At 41.7% G+C, this 22345-nt stretch overlaps 1 protein-coding gene across 2 annotated transcripts in view; it reads left to right on the top strand.

Annotated features, from left to right (window-relative positions):
- Pgant2 (polypeptide N-acetylgalactosaminyltransferase 2) overlaps positions 1 to 22345 on the top strand; it is a 348535-nt gene that overhangs the window by 263236 nt on the left and 62954 nt on the right. The window contains exons 1-3 of one of the 2 annotated variants that reach the window (XM_076318290.1): positions 11038 to 11128; positions 11547 to 11716; positions 13299 to 13418. In XM_076318290.1, coding sequence (XP_076174405.1) covers positions 11646 to 11716; positions 13299 to 13418 — 191 coding nt within the window. In that variant the 5' untranslated portion in view covers positions 11038 to 11128; positions 11547 to 11645. Of the gene's footprint in view, positions 1 to 11037; positions 11129 to 11546; positions 11717 to 13298; positions 13419 to 22345 lie in introns of those variants that run through there. The other variant, XM_076318289.1, reaches the window with a different exon arrangement.

The raw sequence follows: 22345 nt of genomic DNA, 5'->3' as shown, positions 1-22345 counted from the left end.
CAAAAATACCAACGCAATCTACAGAAAAATCTTCCGTAATCACGTGCCCCGAAAATGTTCAAGCTCGATTTTCTCGAAAAGGAAGCCTCGTACGAAAAAACTGTAAATCACAATTTTTATTCATTTTTTCACGCAAAATACACCATCTGTCCCCCAAATACCTAACGTTCCGTATAACAATGATATTCCTTCGAATTAACCACGGGACTTCTTCCTCGAAAGTAATTTCGTAAGCTCGGGTTGGTGATTCGAGCCTCTCGAATCCTCGAGATCGTGGACAATCAACCGCGTCCTTCCCAGCGATATTTAATCCCATGGACACCGGTGGAGGGGATCGGTGATGGGGATCGGTGGAGGGGATCGGTGGTGGAGTAGCAGTGGTGCGAATTTAATGTCCGCGCGTCGCGTCCGAGTGTCAGCTGTCTACTTTGTCCAGCGACCGTATCCGTGGAATCCGTGCCGCGTAGTTTCTATATGCAAATCTACTCATAACTCAGCAGGAACATATCGGACGGACCGCAACGGCGGAACGCCTGGACTGTTCCCTGTTTCCTTTCCGTGTGCTTTCCAGAAGCAGTCCGTGGCCCGTGTCTCGGCTCTCTCTCCTCGAAATGTAAATCGTCGGAGGAGAGTTCCCATCGCGGCCGAAGCACGAGTAACCACCGTTGGATGGGGCGAGAGTGGGGTGGATGGGGCACGGATGGGGAGGGGGGCATAGAAAAACAGGTTGGAATACGGCCACTTCAGCCGGGAGTTTGAGATGCAGACGAGTGCATCCCGTAGGGTTCTCGTGCCCAGTTATCCGCCGCACGTACGGATACTTCTATTTCTGTTATCAAACGGGACTCGAGTTTTTCGAGTACGAATCCGTGCGTGAGGATATCGAGAAACGTATTCACCCGTTTTGCCTGGCTACGGGGGATATTTGACTCGAAATTCCCGGATTTCGAGACCGCTTTGAGCCCGTACGGTGAATACGAGATACGAGAGAAAACGGAGGGGTTATGTACTGTACGCGCGCGAAAAAATTGCACGTGGAGTTTCGAAGAGTTTACACGTACGAGAGTTGTAGATCGTGTGCAGATGTAGTCGTGGGTTTGAATGGGTGGATGCCGAACGGAGAGAACCAACCGTGAATTTCACGTGCAATCTTTTCACTTACGTACTGTACGTACGTGTAAGAAAATATGATCTTGAGAATTTTTAGAAAATTTTCTTTTTTCTAAGGTATTTATTTTTTGAACTACTGAAGGATACTGGCTGATTTTTGTCGGTTTAAATAGTGTAGAATAGAATTTGTCAGTATGGTTTTGAATGTATAATATATAGGACATCTAATTATCTATGTCACATGTTTTCATTTCGTTACATTTAACAGAGATAATTGCAAGCCTGCTCGAGTGGAACAGACTGTATAATAGCAAGTATAATTGTTCTAACAATCCGATAATGCTTATAGTTTTGACAGTTCGATAAATTTGGATATTCTCAATCCAGATCATCCGACCACTTCGACTATATTTGTGATAGCTGACTAATCATCTGACGAGTCGGATAATAATCTCGGATCTCTAATAGTTTCACAGTTGAGATCATTCTATGGTCCCTCGATTACGTTAGAAAGCATGACAGATCGGTGAGATACTGGTGCAATTGCATTGCTGCATCATTATAGCTTTCTAAAGGGGAACATCGCTACTCCGATTTCGAGAAATATATTTTTTCTTTTTCACATTTTCTTAAAATCTCAACGGCTGACTTTTCCCAGAAATTGTATCCCTACACCCGAAATTTAAACATTAACGTTCTTCATCGTTACACTTACACACTTTCAATTATCTAATTCTATGATAAAACATCAAACCTCCTCAATTTTATCGACAAAACTTACTCCTTTTCTTAAAAATCATCCCGCTCCTAAACTAATCAATATTTTCAAAAATCCTTAAACACAATAACAGTACCGTTCATCCAATTAACAAAAAAATCAAATTTCGTTCAATTCTGACCACCAAGACCAGAAAAATCCACCCAAAAAGTGCGACTAGAAAATTCAGGTAGCGCGATACAAGAACCATCGTAATTTCCATACGCGTAAATATTTTTCCACAAAAATTATTACAAACGTACTTCAAAGTACGTACTTTTACGCAGTATACGCAACATTGACGCGACACCGTCCGTATGGTAGAAAAAAATTGCGAAAGATCGACAATTTTTTCACAACCCCAGCTCGGGTAATAAGCACCGGTCAGCCATAGCAATCAATTTTCGCGGTCACGCTTCGCGAAACGTTCGTGGTTTAGCGGGCACGGTTAATCGCAGATCATATTCCTGGCGACACAATGCACGTCGACGATTCCGCATTCGTCCAGCGACATAACGTTCCCGGTGACGGATGGCCGCGTCATCATAATTTACTCGTGAAAATGTATCCCCCGCGCGGCAATATCGAAACGGGCCAATATCGTTAACTCTAATTCGTTTGCGTTTGCGCACGCATTGTCGAGCGGCAATAACGAGATTAATAATGCGACCCTCGTCGATAATAAACGTGGAATCACGTACCGCGGGCAATATCGGGCCTGCTCGATTTTGGTTTCCCGCCGTTGAAACCCAGAAATACAGTACTACCGACCGTGCAACCGGCACGCTCCTATCGTGGTGTTGGTTACGCGGCGCGTTCGATTGATCTCGTTATCGGTATTTATTTTTCGTTGAAAATGTTCACCGACTCGGCTCGTGGAAACGGTGACCGCGATTAATCGATAGGATCGCGCGGGGCGCGCTTGTTCCGCGTCGAGCGCGAAACTTTTCGAAGCGTCGCTCGATAATCGATAATCGACGAACGCTTCGCGGAGTTCCACGGCATCTTATCTGGTAATTAGCGTCGCAGGTGGCGGTCGGTTCGTTGAACACCATCGATCCGCAATGTGGATGAAAGAGCACCTTGACAACGACAAATCGATGCTGTTCCACGAATGACGCCACTTTAATCCGTAACGAGGAATTCCACGACGCTAAGTCCTCGTCGCGCGTGATTTTTAATACGACTTTAATACCGGGAGGGAAAAATCCGAGAATATTTACCACGTCGAGCGGAAGTACATCGTGAACGGTTTAACTCGAGATCGATTTAATTTTTTTCTTTCTTTTTTTTGCAAGCAGAGGGCAAAGTTTTATTTTTTTTTTTTTTTTTTTTGATACGTATGATAGGATTTCGAATAACCCTTCGAGGAGATGTTCGAGTTTTCGAACTGTCGATTCTTTTACTTGTAACTTTGGAATTTTTTGTTTCGTCCATCAGCTGTAGGGTGATATAAATTCAACGAGGTATGAAACTAGTATTTTAAAAGGAAAATGAAAGTATTTTGAAAAGAATTCTAGAGTTACGTATGAAAAAGTTGAAGATTAGTTTGGAATGTTTTGAAAACATTCTTGAGAAACTTTTTTAATACTTTGAGATTGCAATACTGGTAAATGGTAAAAAAGTTTATAGTACAATGCATGTGACGTTCTCTCGTCTCGTGAAATTGAAATGTTCGTTGATGTTGACAAATACTGGTCAAAGGACGCAAGTTGCATCTCTCTGATTAATTGTCCGCCTCGGATTACAAACACCGCGACGAATTTAAAGTATATTATTGCCAAGTCTGTTATTGCCAACTTCTTCGAGAAACAAAAATTCATTTCTCGCGCGAGATGAAGCAAGATTCGCGGGAGCAAATCCTCGTGAACGAGTCGGTAAGTTAAATTCAGTTTGTAAATTCGTCCCAACAACAACTCGTGAGCTAGTTTACTATTCTTTCGCGAGAAACAAAGATTCACTTCTTGCGCGAGACGAAACAATACTCTAACAAAGGATTCTGTAAATCAAATTGCATTTGTAAATTTCGTACCGATTGATTGAATTATGAATGGAAAATATTTCAATCGCGACACCGACTCGCGAATTCGTTATTTATTTTTCTTTCTTTTTCAAAAATTCTACTTCCACCACGAAACGAAAGATTCGAGTTTCCTTAATCGTACCAATTTTTCCACCGAACGAAACTTCACTCCTCCCGAAAAATAAAAACCAAATTACCAATTAATTTACCTTTATTATACAAAGTCCTCCGAGCAGTAAAAATTCATTTCTGGAAATAAAAATTGCCAAACGCGCGATTCTGTAAATTCGCTACCGATCGATTAAATATTATTTACCGCGTACATTTTTTTTTCAAGAAATAGAAATTAATTTCTCGCGCTAAATAAATCGAGAAATATTCGCGCGCGAGTATACCGTGTATGAGATCGTATACTTTCGTTGAAATTTGATTGGTCGCGAAAGGGGTGAAGTGTTCGCGAACGTTTCTGTAAATGAAACTCTGATCTGTGAATCGAATCACCGATCGATGAAATTTTATTTATCGTTGGCGGTGCGTTACACGCTCGCGAACGTTTCCGTAAATGAAATCCAAAGTCGGTGGAAGTTTCCTCCTTGTAAACAAGTGGCGCGGAGTATTTGGAAAGTTAGCTGGTGGTCGCGCGATTTGGGGAAATTGTCACGCGCTCGGAACGAGCCGAGCGTCAACTGTTCAGCCGCGTTTGCATGCAACCGCACGTGGTTCCTGCCGGTTCGGCGACACCTCTTTTTCCGCGCTTCCGTTTTCGTATCGCGGGCGAACACGGTCTCCCGGACATAGCACGGAGTCATTGTTCAAGTCTATCGTGATAAGCCCGTGCCGCTGCATTTCCGGGCTTCGTGTAATCGTCGCACGCGCAATGAATTTTATGACGGATACGTGCGGCGAATTTGTCAAGCGAGAAGAGATAATGTAACACCCCCTGCTCGCGATCACGTTGGCCAATTCGATGAGAATATTTGCAAACCGATCGATCCCGTAAACAAGAAACGAAGCAAGATAAACAATCGTTTCTCCTCGATAAATCGAGAAATAAAATTTACACCCGACACTCCGGGTTATTGAAAAAGAATTTGCGGACGATATCGTCGATGATTCGAACACTTTTATAAATATACCGTGAACGATTTATGGTGCAACGAGTGGTTTCGAGATTGGTCCTCTTTCGTATTTGTAAAATTTCGCGATATTTAAAACGGTCTCGCTGAACGTTTCGAGGACCTTCTGCTGGGTTAGGTCGGTGAGAGAATATAATTGTAGCCTGCCTTTGTGTTATAAGTTTTAAGTACACGCTGGGTGTTTCTACTCGTAGGCATCAATTTTCTTTCTTTTTCGCTCGGTGTTTCTTTTGTATGCAATCGTGGCGCAATAAAGACGTGTTATTAGTGTTATTACAGAGGTCTCGCAATTAGATGAAAGAGAGAGAGAGAACGAGGAAGATCGTGTATTACATACTGTGGAATTAGATCTCCCGAGAGCGTTTAGCTAACAGTACGGTAAAGATACAGGTATGAAATGTAACGCACGATTATGTTTAAACGAGGTTAACCGATAAGCGGATAGAATGAATTATAGCATAGATAACTATAAGATAAATGGGTGTGGGTATAACAATGTGAAACTATTCATATAAGAGTACGTAAAATAAAATAACGCGAGAGCAAAATATAATATGACAGAGAACAAAGAATCAGAGGGTCTTGAAAGGTATTTAATTATACGAAAAAATCTTCTAAAAAATTCTCTCTTTTCTAAAATCTTCTCAAAAGTTCTCTCCATTCTAGTGCCTTCCCTATGTCTGTATATTTTTTAAATAGTGGAACCGCGACCAAAAGGTTTTAAAACATACTTATCCGCAAAAGAAATCTTTTCAAAATATTCCTCTACTACAATCCTCGATCACAAAAGTACACTTCTACCAAAAACGAAATATATCTCATTTGAAATATATCTAAGAAATCTTAAAAAATATCTATCCGCAAAAGAAATCTTTTCATAACATTCCTACGCTACAATACTCGATCACAAAAGTACCTTTCTACTCAAAACAAATTACGTTCATCACTTCTTGAAAAGTATCTATCCAAAGGAAATCTTTTCGAAGCGTCCCTCCACTATAATACTCGATCACAAAAGTACACTTCAACCCAAAACGAATTATTTTACTCGAGTTTGTTCTCATCTCGAGCAATCACAATGTATCTCACAACAACTTGAAAAGCATCAATCCGCAAGAGAAATCATTTCGAAGCGTCCCTCAACTGCGAATACCCGATCACAAAAATCCACTTCCGCGAAGACCGAAAGGATAGTGTCTTGCCTGTGTTTCGCAACGATGGAAAAGTCCACCTCACCTTCGTAAAGGTGAGGTGAGATTCACCTCGCGAAACCAGACCTGGTTCGAGAAGGGTGTCCCCCGTCGACGAACAGCATCGAAAAGCGAAAGCCGTGGATTTCGAAGCGGATTCTCGTCGCACGGTGCATCAAGACGAGAAATCGTCGAGTACGCGCGATCGTTCATCGATCCGTCGAACAAAAGGGGAGATTCGACGGGAGCAAACAAACCCCGGCGTCCCGGGAGCGAGCTGTAAATGGCAATATTTTCTAGAAGGGTGGTAAATGGCGTGGCACGGATTCACGGTCAAAGACGTCGTTGGGCGAGGGAGCTAGCGGTGCGGTGGTGGGGGCCGGGGAGGCGGAGTAAATAACTCGAAAGGGAACAAAGAGCAGTCGACGGAAAACGAACTGCGAGGACCGAGCTCGCGCGGAGAACCGGAGTGGGGCGGAGAGGGGAGGAGCGGTGAGGAGCGGGGAGCACAAAATGCGACACAACGTGGCTCGCGATGAAATATTAATTCACGGGTCAGGGGCTGCATTAAACCGGAAGTACAGTCGGCTGGCCAACGCGCGGCAAGCTGTTGCGTCCGGTTTTCGTCGCGGGCCACGTGACGTCGCGACGACGACGTCCGCTTCGACCGAAATAAAACTCCTATAGTCGGCTATAAACGGTGCCGCGATATTTTCGGCGATGTCGAGCCAAGGGCAACCGCGTGTGGTGTGCTCCCGTCGAGGTGCCTCATGGAGAATCGTCGAAATAGCTACTTGGGTGGACACTCTGGGTGTTGGCTTTGATGGAACAGCTTCGAACCGGAACAGTGTGAATTATCCGGGAGCGAAGTTCGTTAAAATGGCTGGTGACTGGGTTAAGGACGATTCTAATGCAACGAGAGGATCTCTCAGTTTTTCTATAATTTTGTTCGCGATGTCTGGATCAGTTAAGAGAAGACTAGACTTCTAGACGAGCTGGACGCTATAGGTCTTATCTAAGGAGATTGGTAAACTTTCTTGCAATTGGTGGAGATTAAAGTTGTAGAATTCTCGGTACTCATTTTTGATGATTTAATTAGGACGAGAGAACTAGTTCTTCCATAATTTTATTCGCGATCTCCGGATCGTGGATAAAAGATTCTAGACACATGGCTTGCAATGCTCTCTAAGTCTAGAGAAGACTGGTTATTTTCAAATCAGACTCCGCGTACCTTGAAAAATGAACCCCGAACTTATAGACTGACCTTTAAGGATCTTTTCTCCGGTTTTTTGTCAATTTTTATCGCGAGAAATAATCGTCAGAGAACGTTTATTAGATCGAGTCCCTTTACTTTTGATATCACCGAGTCGATCGGTTTGGCTTACGAGAGCTTCAATCTGGTAGAGGTATACATAATACATAATCCGTAGCATCCACGTATTTTTAAGGCGGGTTTTAAAAGGCAGACGACACTGTTTCGTTTTCGGGAGGGTTTACGAGTGGCTCGTGGCTTGAATAAAACCTTGACAGAGAGTATGCAACCCTCGTGCGGGTGGGCGCCAAACTCCGGAGATTCGAAGACGCTATCGGATGTTGGGTGACCTCGTTTGAACAAAAACTGAGGATAAGCGACACAACGTTGTATCGTCTAAGAATACTTTCTTCGTGTCGCGCGAAGAGAGATGCTTTCTCGGTATCCTGTCTTAAAAACCGTCTAACATTTACCCCGGTATAACGCGCAAAGATTTCTCACCCTGAGAAGCAAGTTTTCCACCATCCCTGGAACATCCATCTCCGATGTTATGTACAGTTATCGATAAGAGAGGGGCAGAGTTATTATCGAGCATTCATAGGTGGAATACATCACCCCACAGATGATATACATAACACTCTAGCACATACAGGGTGTGGCATCGTGACCAGTCTAGGCATGCGCCGCAATACCATCTAACATTATCACCTAAAAGGTTCCTCGATTCTTTACACGATGCAGAAAAACGTCCAAATGATCCTCGAAGTCGTCACACGATATTTTTAGCAAACTGACCTGCACGTTTTCAGTTGGTATCCACTGCTCGGTGACAACACGAACTTGCTTCGACCTTGGGTAGAAAAAATGCCCTCATAGCCGCGGAACATGCAAGAAAAATACAAAGAATCTTAGCATTGGGTGTCGTGTTCCGTGACGTGGCGTTTCTGGAAGCTTCCTTTGTCGCTGCATTGCCAGGAAATAACGAAGAGGAAAGTATCCAGTAGCCATCTTTGAGTATCGCTGGTCTCCTCTTGTATTTGAACGATCGAGAAGTGGTAAAGAGGATCCTAATCTCTGGTAAATGAAGACCAGTCTACACTTAGGTCATGTTTGCTGCTTCGACACAATTTTATTAGGGATAAGATACTTCCATACCTCAACAATCGTGCAGAGTGACTCGTTTCTTCGCACTGAGCACGTTATTGATGTCGACTGTGCAAAGGAATCCCCTCTACTCGCAGATCGGTCTACAGGCTTACGTCTATCACCTCGATACCCCCACATCGGACGATGACGAAAGAAAAATATTTACTTCCTAGCAGCTACCTGGTAGTGTTATCGTATTCGAACGATCAAGGTTAGGTACGAAGGATACTTAATCGAGTCTCCAGCAACGGCGAGTAAGTTTACCCTCGAGTCATTGTTGTTGGAGTTTAATACAATTCCATCAAGGATAAGACCCAAAGTATTTGGCGAGCATTGTGCGTCGTATTCCGTGCTGCAGTACTCGCGAGTCTAGAAGTTTCTCTTATTACCGCATCGATTCAGAGATCACGAACAATGTAACTACCACGCGGCAGCTATCTTTACCTTCTTTCGTAAATAAACTTTGCAACGCAATCGCTAATATAATTCCCCCGTATTTATCTATTTCAAGTTCACTGGTTCAAGCGTATCGTCGAATCGCGTTTAGAATGTTCCTTTTCTTTCGAAATTCCAGCTCGAAACAATCTGTATACCCCGAAGAAGATAATCGATCAACAGGGGGGGCAAAAAAGAGCAACAAGTTGAGGTCGGTGAACATCTCCGTTCGCGAATCAGACGAAAGACCTTTTCTACCAATTATCAACTTACCCCGGTACAATTTGATTTCGCCAACCCGAGCTAATTGAACACTGGAAATAAACATACAGACAGATCCGAAATGAAAGCAATAAAATCTTGGAAAAAATTCCACTCGAAGGGGTCCAGCTTCCCCGAATTACGCGTTAAAGGAATACAGTTATCTTTCTTAGAAAATCGAGGACCTCGGGTTCCTCTATCCTCTAGATTCCAGGTTCATAGAGACACCTGAGCTACCGTCGTTTCGTTGCGATTCGCGTAGCTGTTTCTGACGCGTCTGTACGGGGCAAACGGACAGCCAGGCGATCGGTGGTAGAGCTCTATGCTGGAGAGGGGGAGAGGAGTATGAGCAAAATTCGATGACCTATATATGGGATGCACAATGCGTCCGCCGCACAAAGGCCAGCAGGAGATACGAAGTGCCTCCGCGACTCCATATCGATTCAAAATCAATACGGCGTATCTCGACGATGTGTCAATACAAAGAGCCCCGGCGTGCAACGAGCTCACTCCTGCCTTACAATTGGTTCTTGTACCGAAGCCAACTAAAGGCCTGTGGAGCTGCGAAAAGCGTGGAGGGGGGCAGGGGGGAGGGGGTTCCTCGAGCATCGATTCCTCTCCCGGCTAATAACCACGACCGCGGGAGATCGACTCGCTGCGACCCGATGACAAGCGGGAATCGAATATTTCTCGCGTCCAAATGTCAATCGACGCTTCCATCGGAAGCTCCAGATTGAACCGGGAGCACAAACTTTGTAGAATTTCGACGCTGGAATCTACCAGTGACGGTTCTCACGTTTTTGTGTAGATCTGAGATGCGTGACCGTGATCTGGGGTTTGTTGACGTTTCGATAGGGATTGATTTTAGGAAAATTTCAAGGGGAGAGTTTTCGAGAGATGGTGTCTGATTTTGAAGAATGTATTTTGAGAAGAGAGACTGTGACTTGAGGTCAGTGGATGTTTTGGTAGAAGCTTTAGATTGATTTTAGGAAAATTTTAAGGGAAGAGTTTTCGAAAGATGGTGTCTATCTTTGAAGAATGCATTTTAAGGAGTGAGACTATGACTTGAGGTCAAAGGATGTTATGGACCAAGCTATGGAAGCTCTAGGTTGATTTTAGGAAAATTTTAAAGGAAGAGTTTTCGAGAGATGGTGTATCTTTGAAGAATGCATTTTGAGAAGTGAGACAATGACTCGAGGGCAGAGAACGTTTTGGTAGAAGCTCCAAATCGACTAGAAGAAAGATTTATGTGAAAAAATGGTCAAGACATAGTTTCTGCATTTTTTAATAGTTTACTTGGCACAGTGACCCTGTAACTAAAGTCAGTTGACATTCTGGTGTGGCATCCGAGGCGAAGTTGGAAAGAAGTTTCCAGAATTCAGAAAAAGATACATTCGAGAGATCGTTTTTCCATTTCCGTGTACTTCATTTTCCAGAGACTATGTCGGGTGACATTTCACTGGAAGCTTCGAGTTCGGTTAGAGAAATCTTTGCCAAGAGAAGGATCTCGCTTTTCAGAGTTTGTTCTTGTAATATTTTTGGGTAGTTCGTTTCGCAGAGACTATAGCCTGTTCGGCTAACACTTTGGCACAGCCGAAAGTAGAATAGGGAACAACTCCGTGTCATTCAATAGAAGGAATTCGCTCTTTAGAAAAGTGCAGACTCATTTTACAGAGACCATGAACGTAGACACCTGACATTTCGCTGTAATTTCTTCAGACCACTCAGCGACACGTATGCACACGAGAACTCTGGATGGTAGCCCAGTGAACTTAATTTTCCGGGACGTCACAAAGTCGAGGATTTGTGCAACGTTGTGTACGTATGCAAAATTCAAGAAACCGCCCAGAAGATCCTCGTTGGGTATTCTCGTGGTTCCTTTTATATTCGCATCACACTAAACATAAGGAAGGACGTCTTTGCCTCCTGGAATAAGATACTTTGAATTTTTCGTATCACGATCCTGGTTCTCGAGCATTATTAACATTTCAATTTCTACCGGATGAAAATTATTCTTCATTCTTGTCGATACATGTTGATCCGTAGAGTCTTATCGTTTAACCATTATCGCCGAATCGTTGTTTACGATTCGTTTGGATCGATTTGAGCATTATCGTAGACAGTGATTCGAGAAACGTCTTTTACGATACAGTGTTTTTCGAACCGAGTGTTTGCCAGTGTGTTCCGTTGGAAAATTTAATAACGCACCATCAAGACGATCTTTGTTTGTTTGCAGAACGAAAACAGAGCTCTGCGACTGAAGGAACCAGCATCGTTGGCCCTCTCCGCCGGAAATTCCGGTAGCTACGTGGACCCAGATGGCACCGCCATTGTGATGTCGTCTGAGCTTCTCCCTGCACCGACTCCGGATCCACGAGTGACGTGGAACTACTTCGACGAGCAGGGGTAACGATAAATAACTATTAACAAATTCTTGGGAAAATCGAGCTTGACATTCTTGATCAAACGCAATTTAATCTGATCGTTAACATTATCGCCTGGTGTCGAATAGAAATCATCGGATTATATTCGACGAAGCAGTTCATTTTTTATTCACAATCATTTCTTTTTTCAGTTCTGTTAAATTTCATTTCTACGGTGAAGAAATTATTTTATAGTATAATCGATCTGCCGAAGAAAACACGAAACTTAACGAGTCGAAAAGTTCACGAATAAGGAATGAACATGTGTGGATGGACACTGTTATGTTCATTGAACACTTTAACTATTTCGTTTTCGTTCTTATTCTAAAGGAAGGAGTATTTCTTGAGCAACCGATGGTATTAAAAAAATGAGGAGGGTGAAAATATTATTTATGACATGTAATGTCCCTTTCCGGGTTGAAAAATTTGTTTAAGAATATATTTGTCATACCTTCGGTTCTTCGTGAGATATTACATCGAATCGAAATGAAATAGACACCCTGTGTGTGGTTCAATCGTACATAAATGGAAATAAAAAATAATACAAAAGTGTCAGATCCGATGTGAAAGATTTTTTGTTTTAAATCGTATAAAAAAGAAAGATCTATCGTTTATACGAATACAGTATGCTTGCCTCGACTTTGTTACTATTCCATTCTATTTGCGGTTAGATTTTCTAAGAAATTAGTAAAATGAACGCATACGTGTGCTCCAAAGTTGTTTACAAGAATTGGGGATTTAAAATTCAATCTCGTAGAATGAAATTCCACGTGTAATACTAATTCACGTGAAACTACGACCTCGACGATGTAGTAATAGAAAGTATTCGGAAAGTAGTTAGGATGCAGCCTCGCTCCGCGATTCAAGAACTGAATACTAATAACCGTAGCGGTCGTATGCATTGTTAAACAGCCGAAAAAGCGTTTCGAGATCCAGTATTAATGTATCCGCAGCGGGACTGCGGACTTTAGTCCAACGCTGATGCACGTCGATATTAATTATTTCACCGACACGAGAGAACATACGTGCATTAAGGATATTTTGTATTCTTCGTTTTCTCATTGCTGGATTTCCTGTTTCTTACTCTGTCGCGTCGCAGTGAATTTATCATTGAATTCAAAGATAAAGAGGCTAGTACAGAAAGGTTAATCAATTATTAATAGTATTTTTAACCGTGACTCGAGAGTGTGTCTCACAATTATCGATGACACTGACGAGGTTTACGTTCTTTCTGTTTCACATTATTGCTTCCCCAGTCGAGTATATTCCATTGTTGACGATAACAAACAGTTTTATAATTATATTCTTCCCATGAATATACATTAAGAATATTTCATATTTCTTTTCTCAAGGCTGAATCTTTGCACTCCCATGCTACAGTTCGTGCTACCTTTTTCTATTATATTTTGTTTCAATACTGAATTCGATAATAAATTATTATTAGTATTTCTAAATTGTGTTATGGATGGATTTACACGTGTTTTGTTTCGCGTTATTACTTCTCCAATCGGATACTCCTGTTGTTGTCGGTAAAGAATATTTTTATAATTGTTGTTACTCTCTAGATACATCTCGAGAGGTGGCCTCCGAGCTGGAGAGGATCCATACGCGAGAAATAAGTTCAATCAAGAAGCTTCCGATGGACTTCCGAGCAATCGCGATATTCCGGACACACGCAGCGCCATGTAAGTAAAATTTATCCAATTTCGTGATCAATTTGGGATCGATCGAGAACCTTACGTCGTGTATAATATTTTCTACCACACAAATATCATCGAAATTACTAGCGATTGTAAACAAAACTTACAATGCATACCGAGTCAATTATCCTTGACTTCGATACTCCAAAAAATCGTCCCTTGACGTATTCAAAAATATCCCATTAATTGTAAACTTGACATTAGACAATCTTAACTAATTCAAATTATTTTCGTCCTTCCTAAAACCACGATACCTCGAAGAAAATTACAAATTTGAAAAAAGAAAATAAATCACATTCCGTATAAATATTGCAATACCTGGCCAATATTCCATCGAAGAATCTTTTAACACCGTTGTAAACTTCAACGATACTCTACAAGGATCGATCGAAACGAGATACATTATATGCAAGAGAAAAACAAAGAAAAGAAGAAAACAAGTCGCTATCGAGTTTCGTTTACCTCGATACCCCGACAACCTTCAAATTAATCGTCGTTGAAATACCAAGTGGCGCGCGGAGAACGTCAATACGGGGAAATTCTAACGTAAGATATTTTCTTGGGGGCAGTTTCGCGCGCGTTGCATAGTTGCATGAATCGAGGGTGATGCAGTTGACGCCGCGTTCGACGAAATCGGTGAGAGCGAGCAATCGCACGACGAACAGAAAGAAAAGGAACACGCGTTGTCGGTCGATCAATCCCTTCATACAGTTTTATTGGGAACTTCGTGGGAAGTACGAGAAGGATTATACCTCACCGGTCATCGGGAAGATCGCCGCCTTGCGTTGGAAAACTATGAGCTTGTTCAACAAGCAGTATTACATTCGAGCGGCGATAAAGCAACGAAAACGATGGATGAGGGGCCCTTCCCGGAAAAATTAGGTTCGATCGCGATTTTCGTCACCCGAAACCCCCATTGCACGAATTATATTTATGGGGTCACACCACCTTACTGTATCGAAAATAAGTAATTCTTTGGAATTTTTTTCCGATAATGCGGTACATGTAATACGAATTTTTTGTACATGGATTGAAAGTGTATACTTTGAACGATATTTCTGCCAGTTTTCATTAAAAAATATCGATTCGTGTAGAAGATACAAGGATATTTGTATTACGCTGTCTGAATTTTCGTATCGCTCGGTGGGGTGAATTTTTTCGATCCCATTGGTCGGTATTGTATAAAATTAGAATTTTTAGAAAGCACACGAATGTTGCTGTTATTAATTTCGAGTCAATCGGATAAGTAATTGTTGAGAAAAATTACCCATGAGTTTGAAAGAGGGCAATGTTGGAACATTCTTGAGAATCTCTCAAAAAAGAGTTTTTAAATAATTTGATAATTGGTAAGGTGGTGTTCCGGATTATCAACTAAGAGAAACAACAGCAATTATTTTTACTCGATCGAGTACCTTGTGCAATAGGGGGTTAATACCCGAGATCGCTGTATTTTCGATAAATTAACGCACCCTTATTTGAACCATCCCCTCTAGATTTTGCCAGGATCGCGGAACGATGTAAAAGGCTTTAGAATTCGTGGAGGTAAATTTGCAGGAATTCATTTTCCGTTTGAAGCTTCAATTAGTTCGCGTGAAAATTCCACCCTCTCGCCGTTCTTCGGGGAACTATTATTATCCGGAGTTGTTCGTGATGTCCCGGTTGGAAAATCTTGGTCCGTCTCGCTGTAACAAAATTGTGACACGTTTTCGGAGCATCGGCGACCAACGTGGTATCCAGATCCGAGAGTAATGGATTTTTTTCCAGCACCGTTAATCGTGCTGCCCTTTGTATAGTATTTTATATATTCCTGTTACTTTATTGTATCCACGAGCCACGTGTCGTGAAATATTATCAAATTTGCATATTACCGGTGCTATTATTCCTGGCGCGTTTTCGGCGTCCGCCTCGATGGAAATGCCGCCACATTATTCTGGTCAATGGCGAGACAATTGACCATTGGGATTAAACGCGGTCGTTTTTGCATTGTGCGCGTTGTGTACGAAGTATTAATAAATTATAGGTATGCACGTTAAACGGGTACAAAATTTTCTAATCGAATATTGTTCAATCGGAGATATTCTTTAAACTTTCCTTCTTTTGGCAGTTTTGGCATAATTATATAGTATGGATATTCTCGTTGAGAAGTGGAAGAGATTACGAATTTTCTTTCGGTAAATATTTTGCGCAAGGATTGTATTTATTTAATATTCGCTACGCTGCACAAACTGACCGAGTTACAAGTTAAACAACCGAATTTATTAATTCGGATACTTCGACCACCGCGAACGAGTCTCAATCCACGCGTAAAATTAATAACTAAAATCCATCGTTACCCTACGACAATATCCGAACAATTATTGTTTGCCATCTATTCAGAAAATAAATACATCAACAACGACATACTCTTATTCCGGAATACAGTGGTGTTTCGGATATTGATCAAATTTATTCTCCACTGTTGCTGGTTCTTCGACTCGATAGTCATTCCCAATAATATATATCTATGAAAACAAAAGCTTCTCTATCGATACTTCGCATATTGATAACCGGTGTTCTGATTCTTCAACATTATACGAGCCCCTGTTGCAACAATAATGATTCAAACAACAATTCAATGACCTACTTAGGTGATTCTACAACCGAAAATTATTAATTCCTTTCTTGGGTGTTTATCGACCCATTGAGTCTCTCGTATATATTATTTCCATAAAACCAACATAATAAATACAAGTCGAGCCTCAATCAATTTCAATCAACAGAAATTTCATTAATATAATATTCTAAATTCGCAGCCAATTAGGTCGGTATTACCCACGACGAATAATTATTGTTCATGGAATCAGAGTTCTATCGATCTCTCTCGACACGCAATACAAACGAAATTACTAAACCATGGAGATGGAAGGAATCAAAGTTTCTTCGATCTCCTCGTTTAGTTCTGTCGAGCAATTACGTTATGGAGAGAATGACGCAAAATTGGGAAAGAGTTGGTCCTACTGGGTCGATCCCGTTTCCTCTCAGTTGGCCCGATTCAGGAAGAAGGTCACGACTTACAAGGATTACGAAAGAGAGGGTCCTCTCCTATGATTGGTAATTTCCACATAAACAGAGGTTAAACATCCCTCTGTGTTCGCAACATGTTCCTCTGGAAACACCAGAAGAGATAGCAACTGACCGTTCGGGCCAGCAACGCGGCCGGTCACTTGCATATGCAACAAGCAGAGGTGACCGGACTGAAATACGAGGAAGCGAGCAAAAATAAACTAAAGATTGGATAATTGCTCGGCAGATCACAGACACTGGTGGCCTTGATATTAACTTAGTCTAAACTTAAAATTACGAACCCTCAGAAGATGCAACGAAGGAGTCCTTTTCGTTCTTCGTTTTCCGATATACCTAGCTAAAGTATCCAAATGAAATTTGTAATAAAAGTCAACACCAAAGAATGAACATGAACATAAATTATTCGTCGCGTGTAATACCGAGCTAATTGGCCACGAATTTAGAATATTATTGGGTTATTCGTAAAGTCATTTCGTCTCTTTTGGTGAAAATGGAACATGATTTTTTTAGAGTCTATAAATATTTTATTAAATTATATATTCTCCATTTCCGAGCAACCCAATATATTAATGAAATTTCTGTTTATTGAAATTGATTAAAAAGTACACGATTGTTTCGTAATTGGTATCCACAGAAATAGATAGGGCAATTTCTCCTTACAATACTCCCTCAGTCACCTAAACGTATCACAGAATTAACCCTCTGCACCCCTTAATTCCTCTTCACCTCAATTAATTCACAAAATAGATCCTAAAAGGGGATCTCAATAAAATTGCTGTATCGCAAAATCACAGTTCGTATAAATATCTTTTTCCTTTATATTTTCATTTAAATTGCATCGTATCGCAACGAGTCTTGCTCGACGTCGCTTCGGTGTAAAAAATTGTGATGTCTACCCACACTTGACACACGGGGGATAAACGTTAAAAAAAAAACACGAGTGTGTCTGTACATTCTCGTCGCGTTTGACCCAAAGGCACCGAGTGTACAGTCGAACGGAAGAACGCATTATGGTTGACCGTCCACTCTGATCTTGCACCACGATACGATGACCCGAAATCGAATCAAAGAGCCCCGGTGGTTCCCCACGGAAGATACCCGCTTCAAAAACGGATCAAATAATTCATCCCACGGGAAGGGGGTTAATCGATTCCAATCGCGGCCAACCGTGAATGACTCTCAATTAACGGAATTAATAGAACGGAAAGATTCATGCTCCCCGACCATACGGCGAATCGATTTCGCGGACACGCAACGAGTAAAATTTCGCACCGGCGGAGAATCATAGAAGGGGGCGGTCGGGGCTTGAAGGAGGAGGGTCAGAGCGCGGACAAGGGAGAGCACCACGGGGTTAACCTCGATCCACGGTTTGCGGTAACGGGAGTAGGGGTGGTTGGGGGTGGTGGTGGTGGTTCCCCCTCGATATCGAAATTCAGTTTCGTCGTGCAACGCCCGCGAGCAACGTGAAATCGGCGACTTTCGTCGAAATAGAGGAAAAAGCGTTTCTTTTTCGAGTTGGACTCCTACCACCATCCTGTCCCCGAAGAGGCCTGGGGAATCCCGAAACCCCGGCCGACCGAGAATGGAATTGAGTTCGTCGAAGTTTAGGGATTGCCGGGGTTAATGGTATTGCCTTCTACACCTAACCGTGATCGGGCTTAAGGGATTACACCTTGACGGGTGACAAAACGAAGGGTACTTTTACCAATTTCTCGTCACGATGCTACAACGCTCGATTGAAATGAATTTTTCTTTTTTCTTTTTTTTTTCGTCATGAATAAAACATATAGTAAGCTTCGAAAGAGGATTTTTTTATTCTCGCAGTCACGCTGCTGACCCGTAAATATTGATCGGATATATGTTTTTATAAGCTTCCGGAGAAGTATCGTTTTAAACATTTTTTTATACTTTTTTTTTGTCGTTTAAGAGTCAGGAATATTTTTGTAAGGAATTTAAGTTTGTATAGTAGAAACGAAATACTTGTCCGAATGTATTTTGGTTCTCTCTTGTTCATACATTTCCAAACGGCTGAAATGTTTGCGATAAATCGTATCTGTCCTTCTCGTAATTATTTTCGCAATTATCATCGTTTTGTCAGTCCAGTTGCTCTTTGACAGAAATGCGTGCTCATATCGTTCGTAACCGAGTAAATACGAGCGTCATTCGCGAGTGACACGCCCCCTGTGGACACCACGTGTCGCTCTAATTCGAGTGACGCCGCAATTAACCTCTTACGGGTCCAAACTACTATTTGACACTATTTACGATGAGTTCGTTCTGCCTCCACTTTAAACATAAAACCTTCGTTTCTTCAGTACTCGATACCGAGCACCACTTTCAAAAATTTCTCTCTTCCTCCCGAAAGACAAAAAAATCCGCAAAAAAGTTTACCGCGTTCCAATTTACAAAATTGTTACTTCAAACTTCGACAAACATTTCTCAAACTACTCCCGATTATTACCAATTCTAACTTTTCACGAGCTAGTGGACGATAAAAACAATCGTTAAACTAAACTTTCGCGCGAAAATTTCGAACAGAATTAAATATATTAATTTGCATTCGTATCGATTATTATTATCCCCGTAGAAATGAGCAAACAATAAATAATACGATACCCCTGGGTCCAATCTCCCAGTTTGCATAATCTCGCTCGACTAAACATTATTCAGGGAACAAAACATTTTCGTTTTTCTTTTTTCTTTTTTTTTCGCCCGCAAAGGTACCATTCGGACGAAAACAACGATCGTCTCGCGGCCGCGAGAATTCTAACCTAAATTCGGGAGCGTCCCGCTGGTGGCGCTGCAGTCGCCCGCGAATATTTCGGCAGCGAAACGAATTAATTAGCGGGCAACGTTGGAATAAATTCTGGCCCGGTCGCTGTCCATTCTACCAGGGGTAATCAATGGTTAATGGAACCGATCTAATTCCAACTTTCGACTGCTTTCACGAGCCTCGTTATTTATTTATTGTTCGTCCAGTTCTAAACGAACCTTCCATACCCAACCCCGGTTTGTAGGGATCCACGGGGTTCGTATCGGGCGCGTTTTATTAATTGGAAATTCGTAACGCGATTCGCGTCCATCGACTCGTCTTCTACGAAGGGTGGTTTATTCTTCGTGGATAGGGGGATGGAAACGAGGGGTTGGGATCGATACCACTTCGAAATCGAAAGACTCGCGTTTGCGTTCGCGAGCTTGGAATGCATTTTCCGCTCCCGCCTTTCCGACTGTCTCCGCCTGGAGAGCAGGAGGACCCTTCAATCCTCCACGGTGATCTAATTTCCTGGGTACTCTACCTACCCTTTCACTCGTCGACTGTATCCTGTTTCCCGTGAACAGACGCGTTCAACAAGTACCAATGCCCGACCGCGATCCACCCCCGTAGACGGAATCTTGAATTCTCGGCGGAGTCTCGGGTGGCTGAAATTTCGACAAATGCGCTCGAGAATCGCGTTCGAACGAACGAAAATAAAGTTGGGTTTACGCGGACGACCCCAATCGGACGCGTTGAATATTTGTTGCGAATAAAGTTTGTACGAGTTCGCGAGCAGGAAATCCGCAATTGGCGACGGCACCGATACTGCGACGGACACGTCTCGGGGCTGGCTTCTATTTTTGTTACGAGTGAGCTCAGCGGTGGATAACACGGGATATGGGTAATAAATGTTTAACACAGTTTGCATATTTTACACGGATATCTAGAATAGAATACATAGATACACGATTACACTAACACGATGAGTTTGAGGGCGTTTGATTGAAACGTTGTGGATATTTGAATCGCTGTAACTTTGTGAAAAATAATCGTATAGAATCTTTGCTAGGGTCGTTTTAAAGGTTGAACTCTCTACTTTCATTTTAGTGGGATTAATTTTCTTGAAAATTTTGTCACATTGGGAAGCGATTGAAAGAGCGAAGATGGTTTTCTCGATAAAAATTGCAAAGTTTCAAATCGTCCCAGATTGTTTAAAAAAATTTTTTACGTGACTAAAATTACCCCGAGTTTGAAGATCGAAGCCTTCTCTTTACGAAAATTCCTTAAAAGTTGGTGTACGATTTTTTTTCACTTCGTTATGCTACTTTGAACGCAAAGTGTCTCGTTAACATGGGAATAGAGTTTGATGTGGATGGGGTAACTATTTGGACACTTGTGAAATATTAAAAATTGACAATTTTGAATATAAAATGTGCATACTTTGTGTATGCATATAGATCGAAACACATAAAGTGTTGCAACTAAGTATTTTCAAAAATATCAATGATACGTTATCAAAGAAAGTCGAAGTACTTTTAGGAACAGAATTTCTTTTCTCATACTTAAGTCAAATTTCTGACCATACAACCACATTTGAACTTGTCTGGTAAAGTACCCCAAGTAGTGTGGCCCCGTCTATGGTCAGACAAGTAGCGTGACCCCGTTTATACTCACAAAAGTAGAATTGCCCCGTCTCTTGTCAGACAAGTGGAATTACCCCGTCTCTTGTCAGACAAGTAGAATTACCCCGCGTTTGGTTAGACAAGTAGAATTACCCCGTCTCTGGTCAGACAAGTAGAATTGCCCCGTGTTTTGTTGTACAAGTAGAATTACCCCGTCTGCAGCCGGACAAGTAGTACGGCCCCGTCTGTGGTCAGACAAGTAGAATTACCCCGTATACGATCAGACAAGTAGTATTAATTTTCTTTTTCCCTACGATACATCGTATTTAATGGACTCGCATTGTATTGGCGCGAAGAGTTTTGAAACCAGTTGACCGCGTAAATTGAAGGTTTAGTTGTGTTTGGAAATTGTTGGAAATCGTTTTTGAAACAAGAGAGGCTCCGATAACCAGTCAGTCGGACCTCAATGTTATAAAATCGGATTCGAGGGTCGAGTAACGGAAACCTCAGAAGCCTGTAGCTTCCACTTGCTGACGTTGAAGCACCTCTCGATGAAGTCGTCTAACATTTACATAACATTCGGGGGTATCGGGTTTTCGAGCAATCGACGTTCACCGAACGTTATAAACGGCGCAACGATGCAAATGATGTTTGAACAACAATTTACCTCGCTGTTTGCGTTACAATGAATATTAATGAAGCTCGCAATTTCACACGTTACGTTCGACATTCTTTACGAGCTCATTTCGTCGGCTGGATTCTATTACCACGGTGAACTAATGCGTTATGTGATCTGGTAATTTGTAATCTGGATTGATACGTCGCGACCTGTGGAATATTTTACCATGGTAATATTATTTTATGGGATACTTTATCAGTTCGTTGTAAGGTGAAAGAGGAATATTCGAATTAATTTTCGTGTTCGAAATTTTTTTAAATTACCTTACCTTTCTACCTTCGCGTGGAAAATTACATTATTGAATTATTAACGAGCGTATTGATGCGAATATATCGAGGTGACTAGAAGTTGACTCTTGAAAAAATATTTTCCAATTCTTTTTCAACGATGGGTACAAAGGGTTAGCAAATGTCTTCCACGATGTTCTGTATTCTTTATAAATCGCGAATGTCGCAAAATATTTCACGTTACAACGTAAGACAAAGTGACTTCTCAGTGAAACTGAGAACAAGGTTTAAAATATGTATACCGGTACGGTATATCGTGTATCGAGCGCCTCGATTCGTCACTATACAAGTAGAACGCAAGAAGAATTCTTAGCATTCCTTTTACAATTTTCTACGTAAAAAAACTCGCATATAATCTAGAACAATTTTTTCGTTGGTTCTGAATCTTACACATTTTTCGTAAATTTAAAATATTCTTAAAATCGACAAGTTCCACTTCAGAATAAAAATACCTGCAAATATTTTACTTTCGAGTTACAAACAATTTTTGTCAGCTATCCTAGCAA

The sequence above is a fragment of the Ptiloglossa arizonensis genome, chromosome 8 (genome assembly GCF_051014685.1).
Source record: "Ptiloglossa arizonensis isolate GNS036 chromosome 8, iyPtiAriz1_principal, whole genome shotgun sequence".
Classification (NCBI taxonomy): Eukaryota; Metazoa; Arthropoda; class Insecta; order Hymenoptera; family Colletidae; genus Ptiloglossa; species Ptiloglossa arizonensis.
The sequence above is the reverse complement of the archived record's forward strand: the minus strand, read 5'-3'. Positions and strand labels throughout refer to the sequence as shown.